Source organism: Polypterus senegalus, chromosome 13 (assembly GCF_016835505.1).
Source record: "Polypterus senegalus isolate Bchr_013 chromosome 13, ASM1683550v1, whole genome shotgun sequence".
In the NCBI taxonomy this organism is placed as follows: Eukaryota; Metazoa; Chordata; class Cladistia; order Polypteriformes; family Polypteridae; genus Polypterus; species Polypterus senegalus.
This window is the reverse complement of record NC_053166.1, coordinates 88,416,665-88,441,870: the sequence shown is the minus strand read 5'-3', so window position 1 is coordinate 88,441,870 and position 25,206 is coordinate 88,416,665. Positions and strand designations below refer to the sequence as shown.

Below are 25,206 nucleotides of genomic sequence, written 5' to 3'. Positions count from 1 at the left end.
CCTAAAGTATGTGGAAATTATGCAACTAGCCAAAATAATGCAATCATTTTTGAAAATAAAACAACACTGATTGACAGACTGACTAGGTCATCATACAAGATCAGCATATTGTTACTGACCAATCACTTTTGATTTTAAAAAGTCATTTAACAACAAAGCGATACAAAGCTAGTAAAATTACTGAGTTGGCAATGTCTCTACTGAACTACACGTAGGTAAAAAACTAAACATACTAATGTGTTTTTGTATTTATTCTGTATTTACTAATTTATCTTTTTTTAGTTTATTTTCACAGCTCAAAATAATCCAGAAGCGGAATTATGTTTTAAAATAATTTGTCCCCCCTCTCTCTCTCTCAAAATAGACAGTTGAAATATCATTTTCTTTTTGTTCTTAACATTGGCCATTTCATACATATTGCATACCAAGGATTTTTCCTGCCTTGCATCTAAACCTATTGGGGCTCCAGGTTTCCTGCATTCCTGCTCTAGATAAACAGGTGTATATGATGTATAGATTGTTCCTAATCTCAGATGCTGTCTCTGTCATTTTGTGCTCGTGCATACACCTATTTCCTACTCTTGCTCTATTCATTATGGGTTTACTGTTCTTATGCATGGACTATTCAAGTCTCACTGCCTCGAACCTTGACACTACATGCTTGTTTTTCTTTGCTTCCTTCAATACAGCTATGTGGAGTCTGCACACTGATTCAAGCCTAAGAGCCCTGCTCTTCCTAACCATCCATGATTTTCATGATCGCACCTGTCAGAACACAGTACACAGTAATCTATTTTCTGATTTTTTATATCTTTTCAGGCCTGCAGGTGGCAAAATTCCTTCTATAATAATATATTGTATGTGCCTGAGACAGAATCAAAGATCAATATGGCTGGTAGAAAATAAAGCCCAATAAGGTAGATTTCTGAATGCAGTATCGAAGGCATTAATCATAAGCATATTGTTTTAGAGCAGGATATGTTGTCTGCTATATATACTTAGAGTAAAAAACCTTCAAACCTGAAAATTCACCTAAATTTCATTACAAATTGGCCCATTCTGGGCAAGAAAAGGAAAAGATGGAACAAGTGTCAGCAGTCGGAGCACATTTGTTCAGCACAAAAGACATAGAAAACATTTTAAAAATTAGAAAATTTAATAAAATTGTTCATATTCAAGCTTCACTTCATTTTTAATTAGACAAAAACAAACCCAGATAATAAACAACATAGTGTAGTAAGCTTCCACAAATATTAAACCATGTCTAATTGCGACGCAAAATTAAACTCCACAGTAACTCTTTAACTTTTCAGTTTAATTGTATAAATATAGTAATTAAAGTAAAGATTACTTGTGAAATAAAAACTAAATTAAAACTAAAAATATATGATGAAAGAAAGCTAAAACTAAACTGAATTTCTAAGCAATGTCACAAAAAATAAAGAAATAAAAACTAATATAAAAAGGCAAAAACTATAATAACCTTGACAGCACATTTTCCTGTCAAAGTTGCTAGAAAAAGCACACAATACTTTTTAATAATTTTGTTAATCACATTCATCATCAGGTCTTTCACATTCTCCTCAGCTTTCATTTGGTCTTATTGCCACTTTCATTAAGTTCATATTCTATGTCATGAGACCTTTACAGAGACATGGGACAGGAGAAACTATCACTACTAAAGACAGGCCAAGTGTCAGATCTTCTCCACATTCTAACTAAATCATGAACACTAGACTGCACCATAGTACATAATGAACATTTCTAAATTATGTTTTTATCATGCATATCACTTCAGCATCCAAAAAACAGTTCTTACTTTAGACAAATTCCAAAATGAGAAATATAACACAAAACAATTAGTCCATTTACATGCAAATTAATAATCAAGTTATTCACAGACACTTGGTTTCCAAAATTCCAAGTAAGCCCTAATTCTGTTTAGAGAAACTGGGTGGTTGGTCTTTGGGAAAGCTGATTAACACATGTAAATTTCTCCACAAATAACATCAAGTTAAGGGTTTACATGGCAAAATAACAACTAACAGATTTTATAGTCTGTGCATGTCTGCTGCACTCCATTTGTACACTTAGCTTTGCAAACACTTTCAGCAGCCATAGGTAGAAGAGTCCGGGGGCAAATGCTTGGGCGATCTAATTATTCTTTTACTTGGTGAAACAATCTGTCTCAATATTTCAGAAATCGCTAAATCTATGTTGATTAGCTGAACATACAGTGCTAAACTCAACAGCATAATTTGAGGAGAAGAGTTGAGGTAACACATTAAAATTAATCTGCGTTAAGTAGTCTGATTATTTTTTTAAAGTAACAACATCTATTTCAAACGTACCAACCCCCAATTCCTGCCCTTCCTTCCTTTTCTTTCTCCATGTAACCAATCATCACACAATAAGCTCTTTAATAAATATCAAACCACCTGCAAGATTAGAACGCCTATTCATCAAAACTTTTAAGGAACATTGAAATCTCTTGTAGTACATGTTTAATTATTCAATCCATCCATCCAGGGTCGTGCCAGTCACAGCAAGCATACAGCGTGAGGCAGGACCAATCCTTAGACAGGGTGCCAGCTCATCGCTACCGCAGCACCGCCGTGCCCACGTGTTTAAGTATTAACAATATGCATTATTTAAATAAAGTTAAAAATATATCTGTATAATGTAATATACATTAATGCATTTCATCTTAAAAATTATATCAAGAGCTCCAAGAAGATAGCTATTGGAAATCTAAATGGACTTAGAAGCCAGTTCTCATCATCTGTAAATACGCGCGCTCTTCTATTGAATTGCTTAATTGTTATTGTATGGCAAAATAAAATTCAATATGAAATTCCTCCATAAATGTATTTTCCTATACAATTATAATAATATGATAAAAAAATGAAAAATATACAATATGAAAGCATAATACAATATACATGTACATATAGTGCAGATTGTGCAAATGGCTCATAAAGTGGCTAAGGTTGTGCAATATCATGGCTGTAGTGCAAGTTTATAGTGTGGTAACTGTAATTCTAAGTACAAACAGTTCTACCAAGAGCACTTGATGGACTCATCGAGTGTGTTTATAGGTCTTGGGATGAAGCTGTTTCTGAACCTCGAGGTTTGTTAAGGAAAGGCTCTGAAGCATTTGCCGAATTGGAGAAATTCAAATAGATTATGTGCATGGCTGAGGCAACGTGTGCTATAAATGTTCTCCAAGGTAGATGCTGTATCGCAATAACCCTCTGGATTTTCGACACAGCTGCCATACAGCTTTCCTATGAGCTGCTGTACAGCCATTATTCCACACTCACAGTGGGTTAAAACACTCCGAGAGGTGCACCGAGAGTACCAACGCTAAAGCAGCTATGGTATTTGGAATAGTTTGGCCATTCCGTGGACCATTATATTGTTACAGTTTGATTACAATCAGATTCCTTAAAATTTATAAACAATATGCAGTTAGATTCAGGGTATTTGATAAAGCCACATTAGGGATGTGAATAGTCACTGAAACAGCAGCACTGATTTGATGCTTGATGCTGCCAGTTTGCAAAACCAAGTGGAAACTTGCGTATGCACAGGGTAAGGCTGGCATGAGAATGTTCATGGCTTTACACCAAGTTTAATTTTTATACATCTCAAAATGAGCATGGAAATGGGTATACACCACATTATTGTGCATATGCACTGTTTATACATGAGGCCCTAGGTCTTTACTTTAACCGAGTTGCTAACCTTATCCTAGTTTTGTGTGAACATGTAAATTCATTCAATGAACTTGCCTAATTAAGTGCAGCATTACAGAAACTGTGGTTCAAGCAACACTGCAACAGCACAAGAGTAGCAATGCATTGGATTCTGTAAAGCTGATCTACTTGCTACAAATCAAATTGTGTAAAACAATCCTTAAAGTAAAAAAAGACTACATTTACCTAATCTCAGCCCACTGGCTGTAGTTCTGGCAATACCTGTGCAAGATGACTGGTACATAGTAGGAAGTATTTCACTGCATGCTGTACGCATGACAGCAATAACCTTATAAACCTATACTCGCCTCCTCCGAAAACAGTATAGCCATACCTAAGTTGTAGTAATGTTTGCACTACACACAAGCATTTCAGCTAAAAGAGACAAAAGAGGACTCTAAGGTCAAATTATTCAATACTATTTATACCTCATAGCACTTACACAAATATATATTATAATATTTTAAGACAGCACAATTAAATGCAGTATTTATTCATAAATATATACTAATAAAAGGCAAAGCCCTCACTGACTCATCACTAATTCTCCAACGTCCCGTGTAGGTAGAAGGCTGAAATTTGGCAGGCTCAATCCTTACAGCTTACTTACAAAAGTTCGGCAGGTTTCATTTCGAAATTCTACGCGTAATGGTCATAACTGGAACCTATTTTTTCGTCCATATACTATAATAGACTTCTGCTCTAATTTAGTGCCTGCCCATATAAGGCCGTCCGTCAGTGGCAATCCAATAGAATCACTGCCGCTAAATATTCATGGGTGAAGGACTGTGCTTATGCAGAGAAGGATGAGATAGTCAGGGTGGTGTTTGGCACAAACTCAGCGAAACTGCGAGAGAAACGTTTAAGTGCCGGGTCTTAGCTAACATTAAATACAGCTGTGGACATTGCACGAGATGGCAACAGCACAGCTGGGAACCTTCGATGCATGTACACCGAGCGATTCACATGAAATGACGCAGTGCACAGACAAAAAGCAACAGTTCCAAAGAGTGCTGAACAAAAACCGAATTACACAATTGAGAAGGCAGCAAAAAAATATGAAGCGTGTGATACATACAAGCATATTCATAAGTGTAGCTACTGCGGAAACAAAGCACACAGTGGAAAAAGTCAATGTCCCGCTAAAGGAAGACAGTGTAAAAAAAAACTCGTGCATGCAGTGTGTCACGTCTCAGATAAAGAAGACGAGCTGTTTATTGATGCAGTAAGATACAAATCGATGAATGAAACCTGTTATCTTTACAACGATTGACAAACACGGAATGTAACTTGAACACAACACATCCTACAAATACAAACCTCATTGAAAGAAATAATGATAATCAAATCCTTGATGACAGCAACACTCATAACACTCACAAAACAATTACTGTATATTGACAATCATGTTACGTTATTTTTAAAATGTTCCCTTTTCTTTTCATAACTTCTTTAACACACTACTTCTCGCTGTATATATATATATATATATATATATATATATATATATATATATATATATATATATATATATATATATATACATACATCCCGATCTACATACTCTCAAATAGACAAACCACACGCCGTGGCACAAAAGCAGAGACTTCGCCTCTAGCGCCGACGTCCGAGGTTCGATTCCCGACAGGGGGTGCACTGAGTATGTACGCGCGTTTCCCCGATTCATTTTGCCCTCGCATCCCCTTGGTTTGAGACATATGAAAAAATACGCGGTTAACGCAGAAAGACAGATCACCAATTCAAGCTTTATGAGTAATGGATACAAAGCGCGTTCCTAAGACTGATCGGAGGCATATTTCATTTCAAAAGACTACCCGACGGAAGCCTTGATAAAAGCATGGTTTTGTGCAAACTGTCCAAATAGGAACCTGATTGAAAGAAATTATAATCAAATCCTTGATGACAGCAACACTCATAACAGTCACAAAACTATTACATTCACAATCATGTTACGTTATTTTTAAAATGTTTCCTTTTCTAAGCACAAGCACAGCTGAGAAGCTTCGATGCATGTACTCCATAACGCTATAAAAAAAAAAAAAATAACGCATTTAATCACACTTTCAATTCCAAGCAAAGGGGAACTTTTCTCAATGTATGATTTCCTGGTATATCGATTACATTGATGCACACATCAGAGCTACAAAAATGTTAGAGTCGGAATAAAGCGAGTTCCTATGACTGATCGGAGGAAAATTTCATTTCAAAAGACTACCCGACGGAAGCCTTGATAAAAGCATGGTTTTGTGCACACTGAAAAGCAAGCAAAATTAGATGCATTACAGAAAGCGGACTTTGTGGCTCTTACTGGGGATCACTGGACTTCCGTGACCGTTAGTAATTCTAATTACAAAATGTTAAATGATCACACTGTTTTAGCCCAATGTACAAAATCATTTTGGCTAAGGTTACTCAGAATTTAAAGGTGAAGCTGGTCAAATTACCTTTTATGTTTCTGCCTTATTTTTTTAAGAAGAAAAACTGCACTTTGGGTTGAAATTTTTGTTATTATTATTTAAAGACAATACCATTCTGAAAATGTACTTAAAGTACTGTACTTAAAATACCACTTTATTTTTAAGTCTGCCCAATTTTAGCCAGGGATGATATTTTTGTTTCTGTTTTGAATTGAAATGCAGTTTAAAAGCATTTTGTTTCAGAAATTAAAAGAGCTTGAGTTTACAATATTCATGTCCATGTCTATTATTTGATTCTGTCGCCCATTAAAACCCTTTTAAATAAAAAAAAAAAAAAAAACATTTGTGATTTGGGGCAAATTTTCATGTGTGCTTACATACGATTAATCAAGATTAACTATTATGCTTACATACGATTAATAAAGATTAATTATTACACAGCCTCTAATTAATTAGATTAATTTTTTTAATCGAGTCCCACCCCTAATATTTATATGTAGATTTGTATATATATATATATATATATATATATATATATATATATATATATATATATATATATATATATATATATATATATATATATATATATATATGTATATGTATGGAAAACGCCCAAGGACAAGGTTCTGTTTCATGTTGTTGGTGAGAGAGCACCATTATCATAAGATCAACATGTGTAGAACACATTTCTTTCCAACATGTCACTGAATTAACACCGTTAAGGTGCCTAGTATACCGAAAGTCGTTTTTGCAAATAGTTAAGTTATTATTGGATTTTATTATCGTATCTGCAAATAGTTATTAATAGTTTATTATTGGATTTACTTACAGAATGAATGGTTTTGAATTAGTTAATTTCATAGTTTATTTCTCAAATGATATCTACCAATTCACCCACTTAATAAACTATAATAAATTTTACTTAATAAATTGCCAATGATGTTATGGTCAGGTAATAGCACAATACTTTTGATAATGTAATTAATATAAAGATGAAATATAATTTTATGACTTCCTAAACAAACAACAATATGTTGATGAAAGCTACATAATACTTATTAAGCTTTCTTCATACTATGAATTCTAGAAATCAAAAGAAATTTACATAGTATACATGTTCAAACTTGAATTATTTGGATTTCTTCAACACTTCCTCCTTCAAAAAATGCACTCTTACCATGAGGAGCAGGAATGTAAAAATATGCTGCAAATCCATGCACATGGCAGCAAACAGAGTTTCCAGTTTCTGTAATACCAAACATCCGGATAATGGGAACTGGACCTTGTGTGGCTCCTGGCATTCCAGCCACATGTTTACCTATTTGAATATAAAAAACAAAAATAAAAATAAAAAACATCCATATACTAGAAAGACTGACAAAGATTTGGCTAGGGCCAACAGGCATTTGAAAACAAACATTTTACAAAATGAGATGAAATGAAATAATATCAAAAAGGATGCCAAATTGTATTTGTTGTGCAGGAAAGAAAGAACAAGACGTGAGAGTTTTCTTAATTGACTAGCTGTTCCTGCCCCTTCTCCACCTTGGGAAACTGCCCGTTACAACTCTGTGCTGTTTTTGAGCAGGCTAATCATAGCAGCAGCTGCAGCACATTCAGCGGAAGAAGGTTCCTCAAAGCATCAAGCAAAACTGTGGGAGTATTTCACTTGAAAAATCTGAGACAGTGGTTGTTTGATCACTGTGTGGTGTTCCACAACAGCATTAGCTCAATGCATAAGCATCTGATGATGGAAGGGTAGCAAAGGTCAAGGCAACAATACTGCAAGAAACCCATTTACGCTTATTTAGCTTTTAATCAATAATTCTTTCAAGTGTTGTGAAACTGGTTAACTTGAGAAATTCCTACTAGTGACTAGGGTGAATGTTAGAGTCTGCTAAATGCACTTGTCAGTTACTGTTATTATTAATGAGTGTGCTCAAGTAAAATTTTTTCAGTACATAAGCTACCTAAAAATGATAGACTATTCTGTTCATTTTAACCTTTTGCCAGATATTTTATGCCAGGACCAGCAACTTGCACCTGTTTAACTCTCACCTCTTTACAACAGTTCTCAACAGTCCCCAAAGTCTTGGCCACAAAACACAATGCCTTAACTCTTCAGGCCGCCTCCTTGCCTCCTCTGCACTCCTGACTCCAGCCATCATATGAAGGGAGGCAGCCCCTTTTATATCCACCTGGATGTGCTCCAGGTGTCCTCCAGTACTCTTCCGCCAACACGCCCCGTGTGGCAGAAGCACCGGCTGTGTACCCGGAAGCACTCCGGATGTCCCCGATCCTCTTCCCCCCAGCACTTCCAGGTGTGGCGGAAGTGCTGAGGTCCAGGGCTCCAAAGGCACAGGGGCGCCCCCTGGTGGTGACCACGAGCCCCTACAGGGTGGCCCCCAAAAGAACCAGGGTGGTCGCCCCCGGGTGGTCGCCCCCACGTGGTCTGGGAAGGACGTAAGCCCTCTTCTGGTCTTCCTGGGTGGGTCGCCACCTCAGTCACCTCCGACAAATGGTTCTGGGCTCTTTCCATATTCTTATGTAAATCTGTGCGGACAGGCTGATAAACATGGTGCCATCCTCAAGTCACTGAAAAGGAGCACTCAGAAGGGCCATGTGCAAGTTATACAGAATGCAACTTATGGAGTGTTGTGCAGTATAAAGGTTTTCTGCCATTTCTCCAGTTTGTCTCCTATGTCCAGGGCACATTAATGAATAGCCTATCCTAAGTAGCAACATAGGGCGTCACCTTGGGTTGGGATTAAGAGTCACTGAATCAAGTTCTTTTATGGTATTTGTATAACTAGATAAAGTAACAATACTTTAATTTTCTTAAGAATTTACCTTACATTACATGGATGGGCTAGCCATTGGGACTAACAGAAATAAACCATGGCACGCGTTTCTTTGTAATCTGCAGTCGAGCCACAACACGTAAACATCGATAGAATGTGCGATCGAGAGTGACAACATGATTGGCCCACCTCACCTACTCTTGGTTCCTGTGCAATCACGTGATCTTACTAACTCTTGGCCACCCTACACTGACGCAAACGAGAAAAGAGCACAAGAATCAAGTGGAGATGGGAAAACATTATTTTTTTCAAATCAAATAAACAAATTAGTAATGTATACATGACAGACTGCACATGGGTCAGCACAATGAAATTCTTACACAGATCCTCAGAACAGCTGACAAAAATGCAATACAAACGTAAATGGAATGCTACTTAACCTCTGTTATATTAGCATAGAGTAAATATTTATTATTCAGCCACCGCAGAATAATTGGACTTGCAGTCCTAAATAAGCAGGTTATTTCCAAATTTCTATCTTTTTTCTTTATCAAAGGCAGTTACACTACTTTTTCTGAATGAAGCAAGAATTTGTGTACTAGGTGCATAAAAAAAATCTATTTTCATTTATAATATTCACTAATAAGAGTTCAAGTGTATAGCACTAAATTAGCTTTCCTTTATCATTCATTGTTGTTAAAAAATTAAATTAAGATAAAACTGCATAAAATGAAGATAAAATTAAGAGAACAAACCCACAGAGTTAAAAAAAAGACAAAACAAAGTCCATCATTTAAAGATACAGCAAAAATAAAACTTTAATTGCTCATACAATATATGCCAGTATGACATAACTGCATTTTTATTAATGCAAAATAAGACTACAGATAATGACCACGTAATTCAAACAACAATCAATAAAAGGTAAAAATGATTAATTGATTGTGAAACTAGTCTAACTTGGGGGTGCAGGACAGAACTTGAGAACACAAATGCACTATGCTACATTACTTAAAAATCAAAAAGGAAAAATACCATATGTGCATATGCACTGAAGGGGGCAAGAACTGTTGGTTTCTGGCCAATTGTTGCATGCCAGTCTGAACAAAAATGCAGAACTAATTTTTGATGGCAGTTTATCCCTGATTACTTGTCATTAATGCCAATGAGGTCTATAGTGCAACAGTGAGAGCCTTCAATGATTAGATTTCACAGGAATCAAACATATTTGCTACCAAGAACAGTAGAATTAAAAAAAACAAAAAAAAAGTTTCTTGGATGTTATTGGTTGAGAGGCCAGAAATGTCATGCACATGTCATGTTATATGCAACTGATTCTCAGTGTTTACTCCTTAAGTGACTGTTGTGGATATCATATTGTTGGTCTAATAGCCAGATTGTTCATTTTTATAGCCAATACTACACATGTTTATAACCCATAATAAATAGTTACTTTGGTATGGTAAAAGTGATATTGTAAGCATCAAGTGCCCTACAGTGACTTACATTTCATGCTTCGGGGTAACAATCTGAACATAAGGTAAAGAGAACTGGGGCATTTGTATTAGCAGAATGGTCACTAGGGTTCCAAAGTTACTTAATCCACCTCTGCCCATATCTGAAAGAGTATTTATTATTATAATTTCTTTTTTTTTTTAGCAAAAGATGTTCTAAGTGAATTTGTTTGCATTTACATGGTAACCTATGGATTACGACATCTAGTAGGTTACTTTTGAAAAAGTGAAAAATTACTGATGAACATAATAATAATACATTTATATATTGCCTTTCCCATGTGCAAAGCACTCTTAATTAGGAATTTTCAGGTCTACACATCATTGTTTTTAAACATTATTATTTAAATTTGCTGATGGTAATCATTATCACTTCAGACTATCACAAAAAATTTTAAGTTATAATTATTTAATGGTCCATGATTGGAAAACTCTAGAATATTTTTTTACCTCTATTTACCCTTCAAGAGATATTAGTTGCCTGTCTGCTTTGTCTTTCAGTTTGTATTATTTATACTTTATAAACATTTTTAAGTTGCTTTATGCCAAATGTGTTTACCACCTATGTTCACAATGTTTATGAATAAGATACATCTCAACTTAAAATTATTAAAAATATGTGAATTGAGTCAGAATGGATCCATTGTACTAATGAGCTCTAAAAAAAAAATCAAAAAGCCTGATTATTGGGTATTGCTCATCTGCTAATACCAAGTTATGTTAATAAGTCCATTGTTAATCAAATATATCACTTTTTAGTTAAGGCTTTTATGATGTATATATTTTATTGACAACATTGATGCCTTGTTTGCCTTCTTGATGGAGCTACTTAAGCTGTACTTTTCATATCCTGATGTTTCTATATTCTATATGAAATCTCTACCAAATTATTCACTATATAATTATTAATTAATAATTAAAATAATTAATACAACACAGATTCATATGCCTGCTTGAATCACTGAACAAAGTTAGTCTTTAGATGCCACAAATCAATAAAACACTGGACAGATAAATCTTCAAATAAAGAATTATTTGTGCCAGTCCTACACTAAAAACAAACTTGGAACACATGTTTTCATATAAAGCAGACTTTGTCCTAATCACACTTGGGCTTGAGTTTCCTTTGTTCAATTTTTGTAAGACAGAATTTAATCTATTTGAAAATGCTGAATTCATTACATAAACAGATGTACTTAAAAATGTGTTCAAATGGGAGGATATTGCTTTAATAACTCCCCAGTAAACCCAAGGAAAATATATTTTCTTACTGAATGTACATTTTTAAAAATGACATCTTCATCAAATTTAGTCAAGCTGAAAATTTCCTTCTCTTCTCAATTTAGAGCATGGACACAAATAATTTACACACACATAAAGAAAATCCTGGCACCTCAAAAAAAGTGCTGTTTTTAAAGCTGACTGTGTGGCTTTATAAAATTATATAATCCATGAACATAACATTATTTTTCATAAACACTCATCCTTTAGCATATAACCTGATACACAATGGGGTTATGTGTTGTAATTGATTACATGTTAATCTTTTAACTGTAACAGTGCTTGATATTTTGCAGTGTTTTAAGAAACTTTTTCTTGTTTAACTGAGAGATAATATCTCGAAACGATTCTCTAAATTAGTAATCAAGACAACTAAGTAAATCACAGTGTGCCCCCATAATACAATTTTAAACAGTGTATTATGTTTGAAAGCAATTCTCTTACTTCCCTATCATGTTTCATTTTAATCAGTCCAAACCAGACAGACTTTTTAATCTGGGTTAATTTTGCTTACTTCGCCTTAGTTCTTCTTTTGTTAGGTAAATATATTTTGATAGTAATAAGAAAAGTGCTATACAAAATAACGATTGGGAAAAAGCAAAAGTATAATTGTAGTTGTGGCTTGATTTCGCTTTCTAAAAATCAATACTAGACTGAAGCTCGAGACTCACCGATATAGTAATCCAACTCAATCTGCTGGAAAGCCAGAGAATCTGTTTTAGGATTCAGGTTTGGAACTGGAGGCCGATTCCACTTTGGGTTCAGGTCGTTAGATAAAAGGCTACCTGCAAGCAGAAACAAGCCTAAATCCAAATGCAGCGATTAATTAGCTAGAACTTGAGTGTGAACTGAGAGAAACTCACCCACGGGAATAACATCGTGACCTGCCTGACCCTCACTAAAATCAGTTGCCAACTCCGATTCATCAAAAAATGCCAGCTCTTCCTCAAAGTGTGACGGCCCATCGTCGTCTGGATCGGCGGTTCCCCGTGAACGTTTCGCCTGGGACGCATGCATCGGGGGTGCTTGCTGCTGTCGCCGCTTGTAATCCATCTCTATCCGAAAAATGATAGGCAACAACAGGTTGGGTTATCAGGTACAGTGCATGATTGTAATTAAAAACAAGCTGACAATGTTGTACAGCTGCCAACCGCGTGTACGTTCATTTTTAAACATGATATTCCCTGCGACGTAAATGCAATTTCACATCCAGAGTTACCGGCACTATTATAAAAATAGTGACTGTTGACATTCTCTATACTTTGGTGACATTACCTTAATATAAGCGCGAATCTATAGTGTATTATTCACACAACTATCCCGCACCAGCATGGAATATCTTGCCTTTCTTTCTTCCCGAACCTCCCGCCAAACAGAATAACCACACCAGCCAACCGGCCACCAGCACACGCGTCACCCGGAAGTGTTACAATATGATTGGTACCCGACTTTCAAAGGGCGGTCTTATCCTACCTACATCACATAATAGCGCGCGCAGCGCTGTCAATATAATGATTGACAATACTTATGTCATAACCATAAGCCAAATCGATACACATGCCGTGTGTACATGTTACGCTTTTCTTTATAATATTATGTACTTATTAAAATAGTTGATAATTTATAACATATACTTTAAAAGACTGTTTACATTTTTTATTTTTCTCATAAGAATTAGAAACTTTACATATATAATCAACAAATTAATCAAAATATCTATTCCTTGTCAAGTTCCATCAAATTATTGCTTCATCTTTTAATTTTACTCTTAAATTTAATTTTTCCTAAATAAAAATCTTTAAATGCCTTTTATAATGATAAACACAGCTATACAAGTAAGCGATTTTGTACAATATTGAACATTTTGTATATTTGTTGTTGTTTTCTTCATTAGGGGTGCACGGTGCGGTAGTAGGCTGCACTGTCACCTCATGGACGTAGACTGTTGGGTTCGAATCCCAAGTCTGATTGTTATCCTTGTACAGGTGGTATGTTTTCCCAGTGTCTACATGGCTTTTACTCCATGTGTTTAGTTTTGCCTCTTACATCCACAAAGAGGTTGGCTAAAAACTGGCCCTGTGTGTGTGTTTGTGTTCGTGTGGGACCTACGAATGGCTGGCACCCTGTCAAGACCAGCTTCTTGCCTTGTGCTCAGCATTGTTAGGAAACGCTCCAGCCCTTAACCCCTGGCAACCCTAAACGGGATTAAGTGGGCTTCAGGCAGCAACACCTTGCTGTTATATTATGACAAAGAAAGCATTTTTTTGATCCAAGTTTTGAATGACATATGGAAAATTTCATTTTCATAATAAAATTAAGCAAAAAATATTTTTAAAGAATTAAGTTAGCAGTAATTCAAAAAGTATAAGAATAAATATGTGTACATTTTATGGATTGTTATATATATCATTATCACCAATTTTGTGCACTTTTTATTTTTTTCATTACTTTGTTCTGTTATTGTTGTTTAAATAATAAAAGTATATCTACTGTATATATAAAAAAGATAATAAGATAATTCTTACCGTTACTGCCGGGGAGGTTCTGTCCCTACACAATTTGAATTGGCTTTGAGTTGGTTCAAGCAGGTTCAAAACTGGATAGATAGATAATATTAAAATCTTTTGTAAATAATTTGTACATTGTGATCATGTATAAATACACTGCTCAAAAAATTAAGGGAACACTTAATCATCACAATCTAACACCAAGTCAGTGAAGCTTCAGCGATATCAATCTGTCCAGTTATGAAGCATAAGTGATTGTGAATCAATTTCACCAGCTTTGGTGCAAATGAAAGTGACAACAGGTGCACTGGAGAGGCAACAGCAAGACAACCTCCATAAAGGGAATGGTTTTGCAGGTGGTGGCCACAGGCAATTGCTCTCTCCTTATCCTTCCTGACTGATTCTTCTCTAGTTTTGCATTTTTCTAGTGTTCTTGTCAGTACTGGTAGCAATGAGGTGGTACCTGTAGCCGATTCAGGTTGCAGGGTTAGTCCAGCTCCTCTAGGATGACTCATTCACACTTGCCATCATAAGAAGGTTTGCTGTGTTTCCCAGTACAGTCTTAAGAGTGTGGAGGAGATACCAGCAGACAGGCTGTTACATGAGGAAAGCTGGGCTGGGCCGTAGATAGGTATCAACACAGCAGCAGGACCAGTATCTGCTCCTTTGTGCAAGGAGGAACATTGTCAGAGCCCTAAATAATGACCTCCAGCTGGCTACTGGTGTGCACATTTCTGACCAAACTGTCAGAAACAGACTCCATGAATGTGGCATGAGGTTCTGATGACCTCTACTGGGACCTAAGCTCACAGCCCATCAACATACAGCTTGATTGCCATTCACCAGAGAAAAGCACAATTGGCAGGTTCACCACTGGCTCCCCATTCTCTTTACAGTTGAGAGTAGGTTCAAACTGACCACATGTAACAAACGTGAAAGAGTCTAGAGATGTTGTGGTGAAAGTTATACGGCCTGCAACATTATCCAGCATGACTGGTTTGGCAGTGGGTCAATGATGGTCAGGGGAGGCATATCCTTGGATGGTCGTGCAGACATCCACATGCTAGGCAACACTCCCTTGATTGCTGTTAGGTACCAGAATGAAATCCTCAGAGCTACTGTCAGACCTTACGCTGGTGCAGTACAATACCCAGCCTCATGTGGCCAGAGTGTGTAAGCAGTTTCTGGGTGATGAAGACATTGATGCCATTGACTGGCCTAGATGCGCCCCAGACCTGAATCCAACTGAGATCCTCTGGGATATTATGCATCAGTGCATCTGATGCTCTCAAGTAGTGCAAAGACTGCACAGGAGCCCACTGATGCCATGATCCAGGTCTGGGAGGAGATCCCCCAGGACACCATCATCCATCTCATCAGGAGCATGCCCAGACATTGTCGGTATAAACAACAAAAGGAAGTTGATTGAGTGACATAGAGTGTCGGAGAAACTCAAAAGCTCAAGTTCACAAAGTCACACAAGTGCCCGAAATAAAAAAAAAGTTGTCAGATATCAAAGTCGCTGTGAAAAGGCAAGTCGTAGCCCACTGTCTGAGTGTCATATGAAAGCTTATTAGGGTACAGAGAAAACAAAAAAAAGAGACACACAGTGAGAAAAAAGCTTGAAATATCAACTTTAATCTCGAAATTTCCATTAATTACATAGTTTATTTCGTCATTAAATGAGAACAACATAAACTTCATCTTTAAATCGTTTAATTCACTAGTTCCTCAAATACCATCGTAACTAAAGTAGCACATTAAATGCTGTGTTTTGTATGTGTTCTCCTATGTGCTCTATGTCTGTGAATCACTACGTGCTTCTTAAACGGGCGTTCTCTTCCTCCGACAGGACACAGAATCCATTACATTCGTGATATTACAGCTCTCTGAATAATTAAAATACTGAGATGCATACATGATATCATTTTCATGATGACAGGAGTTAAAGCATGTTATTAAACATGGGAACACCGTGGCGCAGTGATAGTGACGAGCTGGTGCCCTGTCCTGAGATTGCTCCTGCCTCACATAAGATTCTTGCTGCGCTGTGCACAACCTTCGATGAAATAATTTATTGCAGCAGTACTGTCTCATTTAAATGTACTAACCCCCAATTCTAACCACACAATCAGCTCTGTAATAGATGTTAAGCCATCTGTATGCTTAGAACACTGGTTCTTCAAAATTTTTAAGGAACATTGAAATATCTTTGCCTTTTATATCCCTTAAGGGAGGAAGACCAACCCACATATTTATCCAGTGTCTCAGAATTCCTCCTAGGAACTGCACTAAAAGCCTGACTAGGATAACAATTTGTCCTACTCCAAGCTTGTCCATGAGGAACAATTATTAAGCATCCACAACTACTCCTAGCAAAAAAAAGTCTTCTCTAAGTCTGGATATTTAGTAGATTTAGTAGGGTACGTTATCCAGGTGCAGACAATTCATCAAATGATATCCTCCCACAGCCATGATTTGTATTAGCTGTAGGTTAATAGGATGGAATTGGTGCCTGTGCCCTTAGTACTTTTTTGCATTACAATGGTGGGCACTGGTGTATTGTGACATATCACCAGGGATTTTTGATTCTCTGACATGAACTGACTCTGTCATATATTATGAGTACTGTATTGTGCAGTTATATTGATTTTTTTTATTATTTCTTGATTTTTTTTTATTATGCACTGACATCTTTGAGTATATACACCATTTAACTATATACTGGGACTAGCTGTGTTACCCAGCTTCACCCGTGAAATTTATTGAGACAATGGGCCTCAGTTAAAATGCCATCAGTCAATCAGATACATGTAAGAATTAGATTTTTTTTTAACCTCAAGACCTAACATTTTTATTCACTGGAGCCTATTATTCTTTAACATGCTACATACAATTGCCCATGATTAAAACATTTGTGCCGTAAATCAAATCTTGCTTGTCTTACTGACCTTGGGCCTCATGTATAAACGGTGCGTACGCACAGAAACGTTGCGTAAGAACTTTTCCACGTTCAAATCGCGATGTATAAAACCTACACTTGGCGTAAATCCACGCACTTTTCCACGGTACCTCATACCTTGTCGTACGCAAGTTCTCCGCTCGGTTTTGCACACTGCCGGCACCCAGCGTCAAAGCAGTGCTACTGTTCCTGTGTGGTTACACCTTATTTTCCTGACGCGGCTTTATAAATACACCGAAACTAACCGCATATTGTTTATTAGTGTAATGCATCTGATTGTAATTAACTTGTAACAATATAATGGTAGAGGGAACAGCCATAGTATTCCAAATACCATAACTGCTTTAGCGTTGTTACTCTCACTTCTTCTTCTTCTTCTTCTTTCCGCTCCTCTTGTTAGGAGTTGCCACAGCGGATCATCTTTTTCAATATTTCTCTCACTGCACCACTCAGAGTATTTATATCACTGTATCTGAGTGTGAATCACAGCAGCAGCTGATCGGAAAGGGAATTATCGGTATACAGCTTCAAGGACACTGACCTCGCGGTTCAGAAACAGAAACGATATCATTTATAAGGTGAAATTCAGCAAAATATGTTTATTAAATTATACAGATAAAACTTTAACTTCATTTAAATAATCTATATTCTTCACTGGGAGTGTCGTTAAGGATAGAATAATTAAACATGTACTACGAAGATATTTCAATGTTCTTTAAACGTTTTGAAGAATCGGCTAAGCTTACAGATGGCTTAACGTCTATTACAGAGTTGATTGTATGGCGATCGGTTACTTGGGGAAAGAAAAGCACTGACTGCAGTGACGGCTACACCGATATATATTGAATATAAAACAGAAAGAGAAAATAACAACACAGCGACAAATTTCGGCAAAAGTTAAATGCTTGTGTCATGAGCACGAGGCGGCTATGCAGTGTCCGCAACGGACGTAGCCATCCACTGTGCATAAGCTACCTTACTGACGGGCAGGCGAAGTAGCCACCGATTCTTCCTCTGCCCAGTGCCACCACAAGCCTTGAGCCGCCCCGGATTGTACTGCTGCAATAAATTATTTCATCGAAGTGAAACACATGTTTAATAACGTGCTTTAACTCCTATCATCATGAAAATTATATCACGTATACATCTCAGTATTTTAGTTATTCAGAGAACTGTAATATTACGAATGTAATTGATTCTGTGTCCAGCTGGAGGAAGAGAGCCGGTTTAAAAAGCAAGTAGTGATTCACACACATAGAGCACATACAAGATCAAATACAAAAGAAAGCATTTAACGTTCTACTTTAATTACGATGTGATTTGAGAAACTGGTTAATTAAACGATTTTAAGATGAAGTTTATGATGTTCTACTTTAATGACAAAATAAACTACGTGATTAAAGTGGAAATGTCGAGATTGAAGTTGACATTTCGTGCTTTTTCCTCACTGTGTGCCTTTTTCTCTGTACCCTAATAAGCTTTCATATGACACTCAGACAGTGGGCTACAACTCGGCTTTTCACGGCGACTTTGATATGTGACTTCTTTTTTATTTCCGGCACTGTGCGATTTGTGAATGTGAGCTTTCAAGTTTCTCCAACACACTATGTCACTCGATCAACTTCCTTTTGTTGATTATACCACGGTTTATTTGAACAAATAGTATGTTTTTCATTTGCCTCCACTTGGTATTCGCTGAATTTCTTATATTTTCCCCCGTGCTTATCCCATTGTCTTTTCACAGAAGGCTGCGCTTAAGGGCGATTTATATTGATTTGCATATTCAAATAGGCGTAATTCTGGGAGGATTTGGGGAGTTACATAATGCGCGTGCACGAGCGTTAGTTTTCACACTGATCGGGATTTATGTAGCGGAAGAACGTGGAAGTTGGAGTACGCACAGATTCCTGCATCTGGATTTTTCTGTGCGTAAACACATTTCGGCTTTTATGCTTATGCCATGTTATAGTGCGAGTTCTACGCACGGCGTTATACATGAGGCCCCTTATCTTTTGTTGATGGTCATTCCAAAACATAATTGGAGAGGAAACTCTAATCTTTTTCATTCAAACAAGTACTTAGTAGGAATAATGGGAATTATGGTTGTAAATATAACTTTAAAGTGCATTTTGTAAAAATGGTAGATTCAATCCCATTTAAATATAACACTATGATCTACAATCTTGTGCTGTTCACAAGTTTTAGAGGCTTTAGATCAAAAGCAATACACAAATTTAAACATGGTTAGGGTATGGAAAAACAGTTTACCTCAGAGAACGTGAGGAACTAAATATTGCAACCAACAAGAACTGAAATAAACCCAAAATAAATACAGAAAATGGAAAATGGTTGAAAGTTAAATAAAAAGAAGGCAAATCGCAATTTTAAATTTGCAATGCACAATATACATATTTCACAATGGCTACAAGGTAACTGATCTAAACTAAGCTGCAGATGTACATTTTTAGTTTGATTGCTCAGGAATTTGTTTTTTTACTGCCAGTCATATGTTCACATTTAGAGGATGCAGAACAATGTACTATACTATTATTATTCATTTCTTCATTTTTTATTACTATGGCTTTGTAACAGTCCTGCCCAAAAATGGAGGAGGTAATTCAGTCTTCACTTTATTATAAATATGGTCTGAAAGAAAATCAAATACAAAAGTGGGTTCCATTCTTATGCCACTTGTGTATATTATTTGTCTGTAATTTCCTGCTGCTATTTTAATCTACCTTGAGCTGCTGCTACCAATGTAACTGTTTCCATGGGTTTACTTGATTGTTAATTTAAATAATGAAGTAAACAAGACAGGTGTGTAGAATATTAAGACTTTGTTTTTCGAGTTAGCCCAAAGATAAACGCCCCTTCCCTTGGGCGATTACCTCTTCTAGGACCCCAAAAATCTAAGAGACATTCCCCTCTCAATTACTGCCATGTCAGAGGGGACAAAACACTTCCAGAATTTAGAAAGGTAAAATGCAGGCAAGGTCCTTAATGGTTTTACTCTGAAAGCCATAGCCAGACAATAATGGCCAGATGTTTTACTTTAACTTGGTACAAACAGCAAATACTTTTACAGGCTGCACACTTATTCAGTTCATTCAATGAACTGAGCATTAAAAGAATTGAAGAGAAAAAAATGGGTGAAAATAAATACTGCAAACTATGTACCATGTTAGTGGCAAATGGGACACCTTAACTACCCTGCATCAAAGCAACACTTATTGGTCACTCACAGCTGCAGCAGCCAGCAACACAGTTGTGTGTTATAGTGTGACTGCGAACCACATTTTCCTTGCGTAAGCCCCATTTTTCTATGTGATCATTTCTCATCACTGAGCTGAAAAGGAGCAGTGCCTAAGAACAACCCACTCACTACATTATTACAAATACCAAAAAATTTTAAAAAATGAGTTGGCTAGTTTCAAGTTCAAGTACTTTATTGTCATTGTGTAACACAACTAAATTACGTTTTGTGACAGCCCCAAGGTGCATTTAAAGAAAAGTCAAATAATTCCAAATATGTCGTATACAGTGTTAAGTAATCAAGTAACCAGATCAAATTGCTATTGCTCAAAGTACAGCAGCATAAATTGTTATTACACCTGTTAATGAATAGTACATTACATCTCTATATATAATCTTCAGTACAGAGACAGCTAAAACATAGGCATTGCATTAAGAATCTCCTCCAGGCTTATACTACTGAAGACTATAGTACACCAGTCACACCTCAAAACACAGACATTCAAACTAAACAAATTGTTGTGCTTTAAATTAACTAAAGAGATCTTCATTTAGATCTTGATCTTTGTTTGTCCGCGAATTCCACGCATGCGTAGACCACCTTCCAGTTTAGTACGTTGTTGTTACTCACGGATGTCAATGTGCCAGAATAACGAAAGGGGTGGTGGACAGTGTTACGCTGGTTAGCTCCTGAGGCCTGGTTAGAGAATGAGATTGCTGAAGATAAAAGGTACATGCCTACGTAACATATGAATGAAAGAAACACAGTGGTTAAAATGAATGCCAACATAACAGCATGTTCTGGAAATTATTATTGTTACATTGTAGCCGGCGAGTGCTGTGCGTCTCACAGTTGTACTTTGGCTTGCTCACATGTCAGTGAAGTGATCCCTATTTATGCTTTAAAGAGCCTGGATACCTATGTGTCCCCCTTTTATAACCATTGCTCCGTGTATATTGCCTTACTCTTTGGATTGCCAAAAAGCAACCTGCGAGATTGGAGAAAGGTTGAGAAGACATCGTGAGAGGAAACAATAGCGTCGTGAAAACGAGATGGACTGTGAACGGACAGAAGCAGAAATGCTCCTACACCACCACATAATTACTATTCGGACAGTGATTCCGAGTAGGCCGTTCCTATCGAATCAATGTCCAAGGGTTTTCTTTTGTAATTTTGTTTCCCTTATAAAAAGTCATAATGCTGTGCAACGAAGGGTCCAGTTCACGACTAGCAGCCGCGTTTAAACAGGGAGCCCTTCACAGACAACTTTAACATGTGCAACGTAGTTGGGCGCACATGGCTAGTATTATATATTGTATTACATTGGTATAATGCAAATTACCAATATAGCTTATTGCACATGTTCAATTAAAAATGATCTTAGACTGAGGAGATTCAGAGTTCAGAAAGTTTATGGCAGATGGGAAAAAGCTATTTTTTAGTCTGTTTGCGTGTACACGGATTGACCTAAAGCATCTTCCTGATGGGAGGCGCTCAAACAAAGAATTTTCAGGATGAGTTTTGTCCTTGAGAATGTTTTTGGCCCTTCTCACACAGCAAATCTTATACAAGAGTTTGAGTGATGGCAGTTCAGTCCCAAAAATGGCCTCTGCTGTTTTTACGGCCCGCTGAAGGGCTTTTTTAGCAAACTTAGTACAGCTGTTGTACCAGGCCATCATGCAGTAAGTTAAGATGCTCTCTATAGTGCAGCTATAAAAATTAACCAGCAGCTTCTGGGGAAGGTCAGCTATCCTTAGTTTCCTGAAAAAATAGAGGTGGTGTTGTGCTTTGCCCATTATAGCCAAGTTGTTGTCAGCCCAGGACAGGTCCTCTAAGATGGCTACCCCTAGAAACTTAAAACTTGAAACTCTCTCCACAGCATCTGCATTGATTGTTAACGGACTGGGATTGGTCTTTTTAGTGGTCCTAAAGTCCAGAATAACTTCTTTGGTCTTTTTGGTATTTAAGACCAGGTTTTTGGTGTTGCACCTTGCTGTCAGATTCTGAACCTCTTCCCTATATGCTGCTTCATTGTTGTCTGTTACAAGCCCAATGACAGTCGTATCATCCGCAAATTTAACAGTAATGTTTGATTGGTAGATGGGTTGACAGTCATAGGTGAAGAGTGCATAGAGAAGAGGACAGTACACATCCTTGTGGCACACCAGTGCTCAGGGTAAGGGTGGAGGATGTGTGTTTGCCCATCCCGACAGTCTGGGGGCAGTTGGTGAGCAAATCCAGTAACCAGTTGCATATAGACGGAGCAAGTCCTAGTGCATAGAGTTTTGTGATCAGCTGGTTAGGTATGATGATATTAAATGCAGAGCTGTAGCCAATGAAAAGCATCCTAACATAGGTGTTTGGCTTTTCCAGGTGCGAGGGCGCAGCATGTAGAGCCACATTGATCGCGTCCTCAGTTGATCTGTTTGACCGATAGGCAATCTGGTATTGGTCAAGATCAGCTGGGATGGAGGCTTTGATGTGAGTGTTTACCAGTCGTTCAAAGCAGTTTGCAATGACAGGTGAGAGCGATTGGTCGATAATCACTAAGACAGGTTATCCTTGTTTTTTTGGGAACAGGTACAATGGTTGTGGATTTCAGGCACAAGAGGACTACACCTGAGGAGAGAGAGAGGTTGAATATGTGTGTAAATACCTCTGCTAATTGGTCAGCGCAGGCCTGGAGCACACGTCCTTGCACATTATCAGGACCTGCTGCCTTCCTTGCATTGATGTTTTCGAGTGCCCGCCGCACATCATGTATGTGTACGACCACAGGCTGTGAGTCTCTGGTCAGCTCAAAGCTGACTGGAGGCTGATTATTGTCCTTGTCCAACCGTGCAAAGAAACTGTTAAGTTCCTCTGCTAGGTTGGCATTCTTATTGACCAGTGTGTATTGTATGTCATTTTTCTTTTTGTAATTAGTGATTAATCGGATGCCTTGCCACTTGCTGTGATCTTAAATTACTGTCAAAGTCTTCCTCAATCCGTTGTTTGTACATTTGTTAAGCAGACTGGATGCCCTTCTTGAGGTTAAGTAGTATATACAGTGGTGTGAAAAACTATTTGCCCCCTTCCTGATTTCTTATTCTTTTGCATGTTTGTCACACAAAATGTTTCTGATCATCAAACACATTTAACCATTAATCAAATATAACACAAGTAAACACAAAATGCAGTTTTTAAATGATGGTTTTTATTATTTAGGGAGAAAAAAAATCCAAACCTACATGGCCTTGTGTGAAAAAGTAATTGCCCCCTTGTTAAAAAAATAACCTAACGTGAAAAAGTAATTGCCCCCTTGTTAAAAAATAACCTAACTGTGGTGTATCACACCTGAGTTCAATTTCCGTAGCCACCCCCAGGCCTGATTACTGCCACACCTGTTTCAATCAAGAAATCACTTAAATAGGAGCTGCCTGACACAGAGAAGTAGACCAAAAGCACCTCAAAAGCTAGACATCATGCCAAGATCCAAAGAAATTCAGGAACAAATGAGAACAGAAGTAATTGAGATCTATCAGTCTGGTAAAGGTTATAAAGCCATTTCTAAAGCTTTGGGACTCCAGCAAACCACAGTGAGAGCCATTATCCACAAATGGCAAAAACATGGAACAGTGGTGAACCTTCCCAGGAGTGGCCGGCCGACTAAAATTACCCCAAGAGCGCAGAGACGACTCATCCGAGAGGTCACAAAAGACCCCAGGACAACGTCTAAAGAACTGCAGGCCTCACTTGCCTCAATTAAGGTCAGTGTTCACGACTCCACCATAAGAAAGAGACTGGGCAAAAATGGCCTGCATGACAGATTTCCAAGGCGCAAACCACTGTTAAGCAAAAAGAACATTAGGGCTCGTCTCAATTTTGCTAAGAAACATCTCAATGATTGCCAAGACATTTGGGAAAATACCTTGTGGACTGATGAGACAAAAGTTGAACTTTTTGGAAGGCAAATGTCCCGTTACATCTGGCGTAAAAGGAACACAGCATTTCAGAAAAAGAACATCATACCAACAGTAAAATATGGTGGTGGTAGTGTGATGGTCTGGGGCTGTTTTGCTGCTTTAGGACCTGGAAGGCTTGCTGTGATAGATGGAACCATGAATTCTACTGTCTACCAAAAAATCCTGAAGGAGAATGTCCGGCCATCTGTTCACCAACTCAAGCTGAAGTGATCTTGGGTGCTGCAACAGGACAATGACCCAAAACACACCAGCAAATCCACCTCTGAATAGCTGAAGAAAAACAAAATGAAGACTTTGGAGTGGCCCAGTCAAAGTCCTGACCTGAATCCAATTGAGATGCTATGGCATGACCTTAAAAAGGCGGTTCATGCTAGAAAACCCTCAAATAAAGCTGAATTACAACAATTCTGCAAGATGAGTGGGCCAAAATTCCTCCAGAGCGCTGTAAAAGACTCATTGCAAGTTATCACAAACGCTTGATTGCAGTTATTGCTGCTAAGGGTGGCCCAACCAGTTATTAGGTTCAGGGGGCAATTACTTTTTCACACAGGGCCATGTAGGTTTGGATTTTTTTTTCTCCCTAAATAATAAAACCATCATTTAAAAACTGCATTTTGTGTTTACTTGTGTTATATTTGACTAATGGTTAAATGTGTTTGATGATCAGAAACATTTTGTGTGACAAACATGCAAAAGAATAAGAAATCAGGAAGGGGGCAAATAG

General features: G+C 37.4%; 1 protein-coding gene across 1 annotated transcript in view; it reads right to left on the bottom strand.

Moving 5' to 3' along the window:
• pold1 (polymerase (DNA directed), delta 1, catalytic subunit) overlaps nt 1–13,227 on the bottom strand; it is a 131,420-nt gene extending 118,193 nt beyond the window's left edge. The window contains exons 1-4 of the mRNA XM_039774275.1: nt 13,071–13,227; nt 12,659–12,850; nt 12,467–12,580; nt 7,377–7,517 (exon numbers count right to left, since the gene is read on the bottom strand). Of these exons, the coding sequence (XP_039630209.1) occupies nt 7,377–7,517; nt 12,467–12,580; nt 12,659–12,848 (445 nt within the window). The 5' untranslated portion in view covers nt 12,849–12,850; nt 13,071–13,227. The remainder of the gene's footprint in view (nt 1–7,376; nt 7,518–12,466; nt 12,581–12,658; nt 12,851–13,070) is intronic.
• Nucleotides 13,228–25,206: the final 11,979 nt, after the last annotated feature.